We start from the raw sequence: 10,850 nt of genomic DNA on the forward strand, positions 1-10,850 counted from the left end.
TTGAGATTTAAAGGGTAATACAATATACATAGAAAAATTAAAAATATACATTAAAAAAAATTGTGGAATAGTACTGTGTTTTTGTTTCACTATGAATAGAAAATTACTGTACAATATATTTTCTTTATGTTAACAAGATACTTATTAATATAAAATTACGTAAATGATTGAGACTCCCAATTAAACAAAAAAAATACTAAAAATCTTGTCTATTTTTCTAGCGTCTAGGGGGGGGGCATGTGCCCCCCCCCCCCTAAATCAGCCTATGCACAAAGGAATGAAAGGTTATTACAATAAAAGAATATATGTAAAAAGAATTCAATTTTACATACATAATATGCCAAAATTCTTGTCTCTTCTTTTACATTTGTATACAAATTGAATTCTTTCTGTATTTTTGACATACAATCCAAGACATTAATCATCATTGGTATAATTGTAAAGACTTCCTGTAAAGTTAAAAGAATGCGTCATGAACATCTGAAAATACCTCATGAACAACAGGAAAATACCCCATGAAAAGCTTATTTGAACAGTTTGCAATGCTTCAACGGGCCAAAATTCACTACAAGAACGGTTCCCCAACAGTTCATGAACACTTCTGCTACAGTTTCTAAACATTTTGTGTCACACTTTTGGAATGGTTCTTTATTTTCACCAGGTATGCAACCTTTATCATTCATAACAATTGTGTATCATTCATAGACCTATACACCAAGACCTTAATCATCATTAATTATTTAGGTCAAGAAAAAGAAATCTATTTAATAATACCAGTGCTTGATCAGGAAGCTGTGGTAGATATGTTTACAAACTGTAGCTAGGCTGAACTGAAGTGTTGCATACCAATGAAACTAAACTATTCAGGAAGAGCTCGCAAGTCTTTGGGAATCAAGATTTTCAAGCTTCTGGGGTTATTTGCAGTACTTTTAGTTATTGCACAAGCTCTGGATTGTATTTGAAAGTCATACATTCACCACTTTGTTTACTTTGCTCACATTATTGTTGTAAATGCATAGCAACCTCAAAACATTTGTACTTTAATATCTACACTTTTATTAAAACTGTCAATGTAAATATATATTACCCTCATTATACCAATTTGGAAATTTTTGCACATTTCACCAATAACTCAGCATAAACATTCACACGGAGTTAAAGCACTTTTGAATTTTTGAACATATTAGCCCTAATTTTAAATGTGTTCCCTTAGAATGCACTCATTCATGTTTCTTTTAATTCATGCTTATCATTTATGCAAAATAGTGAATCATGAATAGCATTAATTAAATTTTACATTTAGTAACTGTGGAAGAAATGGGCTGGGCTATTGAATTTAATAATCTGTTCAGGAAGCGTTCTTGGCCAACTGTGCTGAAGCCGTGCACAAGACGTTCCATTCATGGGCCGTTCGTGGGTACCAGGTTAGAGCGTGCGAACAATTCCCTAACACTTCATGAACGGCCTAGGAAATTTGTCAAGTTCTAAGTCAATATCTGATCCTAATTTTGCTTAGAAAATTATGAACACAATGATGGTTGTTGTCCTTAATTCATGATGATATGTTAATGGTCATCAATTATGTAAAATAGTGAATCATGGCTAAATTATTTCATTTAGTAACTGTGGAGGAGATGTGCAGAACTAAAATATCTGTTCATGAAGCGTTCATGTCCAACTGTGCAGGAGCCGTGCACAAAGCATTCCGTTCATGAGCCGTTCGTGGGTACCAGGTTAGAGCGTGTGAACAATTCCCAAACACCTCATGAACGACCCAGGAAATTTTTCAAGTTTTAAGTCAATATCTGATCCTAATTTTGCATAGCAAATTATGAACACAATTATGGTTGTTTTCCTTATGATCAATTATGTAAAACAATGAATGATGGATAAATTATATCATTTAGTAATTGTGGAGGAAATGTGCAAACTAAAATATATGTTCATGAAGCGTTCATGTCCAACTGTGCAGGAGCCGTGCACAAGGCGCCGTTCATGGGCCGTTCGTGCGTACCAGGTTAGAGCGTGCGAACAATTCTCAAACACTTCATGAACGGCCCAGAAAATTTGTGAACCGTTTGCACAGTACGTGCACAGATTACGAACAGTTAAGTGAACAGTTCATTTTCACCAGGGTGTACAATGTTTAATACCAAATAATTTATGCAGCTTCTGCTAGATAATACATCTACGTCCAGAATATCAATTTACCTTCTCTCGTAAGTTGGCTGATCCGTCCAAGTATATTGTCTTACAATAAACACTGAAGCTTTTCGATCAGTGATAGCGAACATAACATACATATAAAATATTCGCCGCAATATCACAGTAAATATTGCCAGTAAGTATTTAAAATCAGCTTGATTTAGTGACACTAGAAGACTGGTTCATTCCTTGCCTGACAAGGCTCGTAATGAATCCACAATGGAGTCAACGTGCTAGATGGACTAGTGGTTAAGGTGAAGACTTACCACGGCAGCAATCCCAATTCGGCAGTTCAAACCTCTGTGGATCAATATTTTTCAGTTACATAGTATCGCGGTGACATTTTTTCCACTTTAACTCATATTAACTTATTGAATAGAGAAAATTCTCTCTTTGCTTTCCGCAGATATCATGTACATTTTTACCGAAATATCAGTGCACTAATAATTTGGAAAATATTTCAGTCAGGTAACCGCTCCATCAAGTCCTTTTTCGTATTACCCAAATATTCTATCGTTTTCAATAATATGTAGACACTCATGAGACCCGCTTAATTGATGGGGCCGGGTTGGAGTAAACTTGGAAGGTTGGCACATGAAGCAACCTGCATTCGCGGCCTTCGCGGCGAGCCAATGAGGACGGACACGGACGCGACTGAGCAACTGAACCTGGAGTCAAACTCCAGGAGCATGTGCTCAATCGAAATTAAGATTAGCGGATGAAATGTATTGTGGTAATTCGCGTCCCCACAGGCATTGGGCTGGCTGTGTGTTTTCTTTCGGTTTCCACGGCAAGGTTTTTCCTATCTTTGGATTCATATTTGGACTCACCATTTACCTCTCATCACTACGTGGCTCCGTGGCCGAGTGGGTGTATACTATGTTCTGTAATTTCGTGAGAGTCCTGTGAAGGATTGAGTCCAACATGATCATACTATTTTTCATTTTTTAAAAGATGTATTCTTAATATCAACATAATCTATGCAGGTGGCTGAAGAAAAAATCAGCAATGAATTTTAGACCAATAAAAGTATTAAATTAATGACTCTAATTTGATATTAGTGACAGGTATTCCAGGCAATAGAATTCCAGACACGTTCTACATCAGAGGATGACAAAACTGGGGGCTGTTTCACATCCATGGTCATCAAAGTAGTTGATAGTGTGAAGGCTATAGGCTTGCAAAGAGAATTAAGATAGTCCACCATGGAAATTTCTCACAGAGGATTAGTGGTGTTATATAGCTAAGATTGACTTATACGCAAATAGATAAGAGTGGTGAAGCTTTTTTTCTCATGACATACAACTGATGGCCACTCAAGTGAGGGTGACTTCCCGTAGATGTGCATCCAGTTACGCTGGGCAAAAGCATTTTCGTCATGCAACGTAGTGAATACCTACAAATTAAGGATATTTAACTCAGGTTTCATTGTCGATAAGAGTAAAACTTACCAACATATTTGCTCCAGGTTGATGGGAGTCTGACACAGGAATGTATATTTCAGTTGTTTTGACTGAGCAAGTGAGATGTGAGGTGCCTTGTATCTCATCTCTAATGCTGTCAGTTGTCTCAGCTGGAGATCCCAAATTGTCATCAGCTGCCTCCTCTTCTTTGATACTCTGCAGATAAAGTAACAATGATAAACAACTCTCCTCTTTCAGCGTCAAAAACTGAAGGATACTCCTAATCTTGAAACAGGATTTTTAATGTGTCATCTAAGCTATTGCATAAAAAAAGTGGTGTCTACATGTCTGCTAATTTATCACTCAAAAGCTACAAAGCTGCCGAAACGAAATTTCACAGGAAGATTCTCGGTATAATGAGTTCATGTAGTGGCTGTATTATAACATCCTTGGGGCCATGGAAGCCAGAAAATAATTGTCTTCAACAGTGGTATCTTTAAATACGAATCTTTGACGTGGGATATGTTTTTGATGCATTTCTGTTGTTCTTGAAATCTTGTTTACATGTACTCAAAGATGAACTCTGGGAGAGATGGCGTAAATCTCATATGTTGGCAACATTCTGAGAAGGGAAAGTGTGAAATCCTCAGTCTGATCTTGGAAGAGAGAGTTGAAGGAAAGGGAAAATGTCCATGGGTACAAAACATCATAGATGTGACAGCAGTTAGAGATTCTTGGGACCAATTTCAATGGTCAAGAGAGTGATGCCTGAACAGCCAATGCACTGAATTGTGCACAGCATGACAAAGAAGAGAAAGAAGACTATAAGAAATTCTTTCAGCTCCACATCAATAGTCTGGTGGATGAAACTTATTCATTTAGCAGTTTTTTTTTAACTATCAAATCTCATCACTAAGTAAAGTAAAAAGTAAACACAGCTAAAACGCTTTTTGAGCTCTAAATTTAAGTGAAAAAGCTCTTCGCCAAAGAAATATTTCAGAAAAAATGTCAAACAATTACTACAATGCATTCTCAAAAAGGCAATTTTTAACCTTATGCTCAAATTGCAATTAACTAAATTTATTTTAAAATTTCAAGACCATTCCGTTTCCCAACACTAATGAATTACTCACAAATCAAAATAATAATGAAAATTCGCAGTGTAAATTTTATTCAAAACACCTTCCTCAAAAACCATTAAAAAATGCGGCATATTGTATGGCAAGCCACGATTGTGAATACTGTTACATACGATAATGATCAAGAGAGTAATGCCTGAACATCCAATGCACTGAATACTGTACAGCACAACAAAGAAGATAAAAAAAGAACCTAAGAAATTCTGACAGCTCCACATCAATAGCCTGGCGGATGACAAATTTAGGAGATTTTTTAAATTTACATCTCATCACTCAGTTAAGTAAAAAGTAAATAAAGCTATCATGCTTTTTGAGCTCAAGATTTAGGTGAAAAAGTTCTTTGCCAAAGACATCTGCATAAAGTTGACAGTATACCAGAAAATAATTCTAAAACAACTAATTCAATCCATTCTGTGCTCAAAAAATAATTTCTGACTACATACACAAAATACATAACACAAAATTTACTCACTAAGTGGAACACCAGTCATTCAATCATTCCCTGCACAGAGAATCTCTTACAGAAAATTTTTCTGAGAAAGTTAACATCCAACAAAATTACTTATCTGAAAAATATTTAAGTTAAAAAAGAGAACTCAAAACTTACTTTAATTATCCCAGTGCAAACTTTACACAAAAGACCTACTGAGGGAGAAAAGTATTAAATCCTCAGTCTGATCTTGGAAGATAGGCTTGAAGGAAAGCGCGCACGAGGAGAAGAAAATGTCCATGGACACAAAATGTCCCACGCATCCCAACAGGTCGGAAGACACTACCGGGCGCGATTCACCCTTCAATTGGTAAATTGCACTGGGGTACTGAAATTTCGAGATAAAGGTAGTTTTCTTCATCAAAGAAAACGAAAGGTATTGATTGCGATTCATTACCCACCATGAGTGTATTCATAATATAAAAATTATTTGGTTTTAGAAATCCCAGTTTAGATGAATGTAAATGGTCAATTTTAACCTCAATTGAAAAAAGCCAGATTGGCACCCATGCGATGCCACTCCACGTGACGTCACAGGGACCTAGATGCTATACGAGCAGATAGGAGTTTTACATTGTCTGAGATTACCAATGCATGCAAAAGGCACAGAGCTCAGAGAAATATCTCTTAATAATCACCTATTAAAATTGCCTATGGTCGGAAAGTTTCCTTCGTTTGATAGGGTATTAAGAATCCTTATTTAAGCCAAGCGCTACCAGCCGGCAGGGTACTCTACCCAAGAGCCATGCTCGGCAGCAAGCAGCCTGCATCGTAGTGGCGTTCATAGCCTCACACATCAGCAGCCAGACTTCACATGGGCTTTTCCCAGCATTCATACTTTGCCATTGCTTTATCGTGCTCGAAGATTTTCAATTTTCATTAAATCACAAAAAATAGATGCCATTTAAAAATGTAAAAGCGTGAAATTTGTACTCCAGGAGCAATAATATTTCCATTTAAGGATTTAAAAAAATAGGAAACCACCCTATCAGATATACTAGGGACCAATATCAACAGGCAAGAGAGCAATCACTGAGCAACTAATGCAATGAATAGTTTACGGCATTAAACAGAAGATAAACAAGAACCTTAGTAATCCTGATACCTCCACATCAATAGTATGAAATGTATTTGGTCTTTGGACACAGATTAAAATGAACGTAGGATGTAATAGTGTACCATGGATCATGCAGTTTTTTAAATTAAAACTCCCTCTGCTCGAATAGTCCTGAAAGCACGAAATTAGCAGTACGTGGGGGAGTACATTCACATGATTACTTATGTGTTTCCTACTCTAAGAGCCAGTAGCATATGCTATGGTGAGATTATGCATGCTCCAATATTGTTTAATCATGAGTATAAGCTTATATCTCCTCTAAATTGTGTAATATCTATGTGCCTTGAAAAAGAGCCATTTTTTCCCGTGACCATGAACGAGTATTTTTTTACTAAAAGGAACGTCGGACTCAAGATTTTTTTTCATAAGGATCTTTGCTCATATATTAATGATTACTTTAAACTGAACCATGAGTCTGTATTTGCATGGCCTTTCCCTGTGGATGCTGAGAATGAAAATTGGTACAAGCGAGATTTTTTTGTAAATTTTATTTTTTTGCAGCTGAATTACTTCATGCAGTGAATATTTAATGATAATCGTGGGATCATAATGGACCACTTAGCTTTAGGAAAAAAAATCATGCCTTTCCATCTCACAGGAATGGAGTTATGGATGAAAATAAAAATCACCATGTGTAGCACGTTGCGGCACTTTAGGGGTCACGCCCAAATTTCAATTACTCATATTTCATCAACAATTGACAATTAGGGGCTAAAATTGTACAAAATTTCTCATTATACCAAAATGTATGACCATGGCAAGTTTCATGAAAATCCGAGTCGGTGGGTGTCATGGCCTGGTTGATTTGAATTGGAATGACCCATATACGTTTTTAAATTCTTAATCTAATCACTCATTAAAATAAAAAGTAAATACAGCTAACATGCATTTTGAGCTGAAAGAAAATATTTTCCCCAAGGCCGTACTCTTTGCCAGGCCAAAAGGTGGGGATGGGGAATTTGGAAGGATGACAAAAGAAAAGGACAAAAAAGTAAAACTTGGAAAATCATGCTCACACTCATGCATCACGCGGATTTGCTCCAAAGAACACATTTCAGCATAGGTCTCAATCTCAAACACACACACTCTGGTTTGCAAAGCCTCCGAATACGCCAGCGACCCACTCAAACTAAAGAAAAATACAAAAATGTAAAACTAGGACAATCACGCTCATACTAATCCACCATAATTATTAACTTCTTTTTAATTTATTCATTTTCTTTCAACTGCTAAACAGCCGTAGATCATTCAATTATCTGTATGCATATTGAGCTCTAAATTTAGGTGAAAAAGTTCTTAACCGAAAACATAAAGTTGAAAATATAACGGACAAAAATCTAAAACAACTAATTCACTGCATTCTGTGCTCAAAAGGCAATTTCTGACCATGTACCAAAAATCATTACACAATATTTATTTACAAAATGCAACACTAATCCGTTCCCCATACCATGGAATCTCTTACAAAAACTTATGTGAAAAAGTAAATACCTAACAGAATCACTTATCTGAAAATAATGTGTTCAAAAACTATTAAAAAACATACCTCAAAATTGATTATAATAATCAAAATACACAGAGCTAAAGTTCACACAAAAAACTTTGTTCTACAATTCCAAAAATATTAAAAATGCAATAGTTTATCATAGGCCTAGCCACGAATGTGAAGATTGTTACATACATGTAGGATAATCATCTAAATTAATTAAAAATGGTTTTTCACCACACAAGCCATGTTTAAATCAAATAAACAGTTCAGTTATTTTCTTATTGTTTTCAATTTTACGTCTTTTTTAAAAAACGTTTTTAAGGACATTTTTTGCAACTATCATTTTCAAAGCTTAAACGCAATTTTCAACACTAGGCCACTTTTGCATTCATTGTACTTCTCATCTTTTCGCATAATAAGCCTTGAATATGGAAAAAAGTGTCTGAGCCGTAGGCAGGTATGTATTTATAAATAACGCAAACCTCAAGAATTCAAATTAAAACATAAACAAGAGTTCAATTAAAACATGATACTTTTTTCGTGCATTAGAGCTTAAGCTTGGCCATCGATAAAGAAACTAATCTACAGCGCTATCACAGTTCATGTATAGCAGGAAATATTAAGAGATTTGTTAGATCATTTGACGGTTACCCAGCATTTTATAAAGGATTGCGTCATAGCACAGAACGTCTTCACTTAACACCACTGCAACACCATCTCCAAGGTAACAAGCACTTTGCACGGAGTCAAAGTCCTTTAAAATTCCCTAATATTATAACTTAACAAAAGTATTTGCTCTAATTACTTTCTTGTCTCCAATCGAATGTGCGTATTTATTTTCTTGAATTATGGCATCGTGTAAAAAATCGATTTAAATTTTGAGTAAATCCTATCAAATTTCTACTATAGTTGAGTCCGAATCTACGTTGATTTGTCACTGCTGTCGAAACATACCATGCACCAGTCTTCAAATACGAATAAAAGAAAGTACTCACCCTAAAGAAATTACTCCCAGACAGCTTTCTGAGTTTAGCGTCCGATTCTAAACAAATATTTTTGAAAACACTGAATTCCGTGAGCTTTTTCAAACACAGTGGACAAAGGGTGGTAGGCAGGCCATCTCCCAATCCAACCTAAGAGAGCAATCAACACGCTATACATTAAAAGAGTGCAACATTATGCTCATGACGTTGAATAAAGAAAGTTATATGAAAACTAAACATCGAAAAGATGCAGGTAATGTGCCACTTACTTCTAAACCAAGTAAACCATGCAGGGCATCCTTCACCGTTATTCTGCAAGCTACGTTTGAAGTGAATATGTTGTAATAACAATCATTATTCTTCATGCATAGTCTGCACAGGGTATTCTCGGAATTTCTTTCCGATGAAACCGAGAAAATACCGGCGGTACGATTCATGTTTTGATTTCAACCACTCAATTAATCTTTGAATAAATTAAATCGTCAATGAAACCACCAACACAGACTGACTGAGATCTCCAAATTCGTCGGGGAAACTAAATTCATTACAATGATGAATGAATTCGTTATTTATAATGCTCACGGTGAAAGATAAGTTTAAATTATAAAACTTAAAAGACTAACAATCGTCTCAAAGAAAAAATACACCGCAGCAAATTGGTTAGAGACCTAACGAGAATTGTCATAATCAATGAAATGATCAATGATAATATAAGATTATGCAAGCAAAGATTGGTTTACATTAACTGTTGGCTAGTTATGACTGTTACCGCTAGAGGCACATACTCATAGCAGGCTTACAATAGGGGCGGGTTCACGACACCTGTAACCCGCGAGGCGGCGCTTGTGCGAGGCAAGCTCCGCCTCTTGGGAAGCTCCGCCTTTTCCCGTATGAAAACCGCCATAACAGTTTTTCGCAACCAATGAGAGAGAGGAGAATTTATAACTGTTTCTGTTTTCTGCGGAATATTGACTTGCAAATATAAGTAGTGGCTTTATTAACATTTAACAAAATAATTTAAGCCTTGGATACATATAATACCCTTTGAAAATCTCGTTCAGGAAATAAGCTGTTTATTGTTGTTGTTGGTTTGGAAAGATTTCAAAATGGCTGTGCACAGGTGGGTAAGGTCATTGTTTCATAGTAATAATAATGATTTCTTGGGATTAAATGCTGAACATGTTACCTATATCCGCTCGCAGTTTGTCCAACGCATGTTGTATGTAATGGGAAGTAATCATTGAAAGGGAAATATGTTTTAAGTTCGTCGTAATTGTGTTAGGTTTCGGCGTCCATTTATTTATTGCGTGTTAAAATATATTGCTGCTTTGCTTCTGTTGTCGTGACGATATGGCTTGACTGAATTAACTCAAAGTTTGTCTTTATAAAGTAAGACTCCCTAAATTTCGGTGTTTATTCTTTGATTAGGAAATGTAGTAGGCAACGCCCTTAACCTGTGCTTTCATGGATGATGATGGAATAATCTCGATGTTTCGGCCGCAGATGTGGAAAAATGAGGAAAAACATGGTAATGGTAATTTTCAGGATGGATGGAACAGCTGTGAACTAGTATATCGTGTGTAAAGCTCTGTGGTGTGACCTCATACTCAATGTTTTTGTGTCAGCCTATTACTATATGCTCACTGGAAATTTGAGTGGAGAATCGTAGATGTTCGAAAACTTTATTACTATTCGGAGTGATCCCTTCATGTTTTCGTGCAAGTATGCAATGATTCGACTACCCATGCTATATATTTGAATAAAATTACAGTTTCATCGAAAATGGAGAATGATGTGTGGAAGGGAATTTCAACTCGAGGGGCATGTATATTTGTATAGGCTGTCTACTTGAGTAAATTAACAGTTGTTGAAATATGGTACAATTCGTTTATTCGCATAATTCGACCAGATAGCTTACATTGAGACTCTTTTTCGTTGCTTGTAAAGTATTGCAATAAAATTATGGGTAGTAAATATGAAAGCATTGCGGAAAATTATGCTATCTGTGGTAAATGGTTGCATTA

General features: G+C 35.9%; 1 protein-coding gene across 2 annotated transcripts in view; it reads right to left on the reverse strand.

The window, feature by feature from the left end:
- The window catches only part of LOC124172146 (zinc finger protein 665-like), a 61,053-nt gene extending 51,569 nt beyond the window's left edge, over positions 1-9,484 (reverse strand). Inside the window, exons 1-3 of one of the 2 annotated variants that reach the window (XM_046551556.1) lie at positions 9,096-9,484; positions 8,839-8,976; positions 3,657-3,824 (exon numbers count right to left, since the gene is read on the reverse strand). In XM_046551556.1, coding sequence (XP_046407512.1) covers positions 3,657-3,824; positions 8,839-8,976; positions 9,096-9,263 — 474 coding nt within the window. In that variant the 5' untranslated portion in view covers positions 9,264-9,484. Of the gene's footprint in view, positions 1-3,656; positions 3,825-7,370; positions 7,467-8,838; positions 8,977-9,095 lie in introns of those variants that run through there. The other variant, XM_046551557.1, reaches the window with a different exon arrangement.
- Between the last annotated feature and the right edge of the window lie 1,366 nt (positions 9,485-10,850).

The sequence above is a fragment of the Ischnura elegans genome (assembly GCF_921293095.1).
Source record: "Ischnura elegans chromosome 13 unlocalized genomic scaffold, ioIscEleg1.1 SUPER_13_unloc_1, whole genome shotgun sequence".
Taxonomy (NCBI): Eukaryota; Metazoa; Arthropoda; class Insecta; order Odonata; family Coenagrionidae; genus Ischnura; species Ischnura elegans.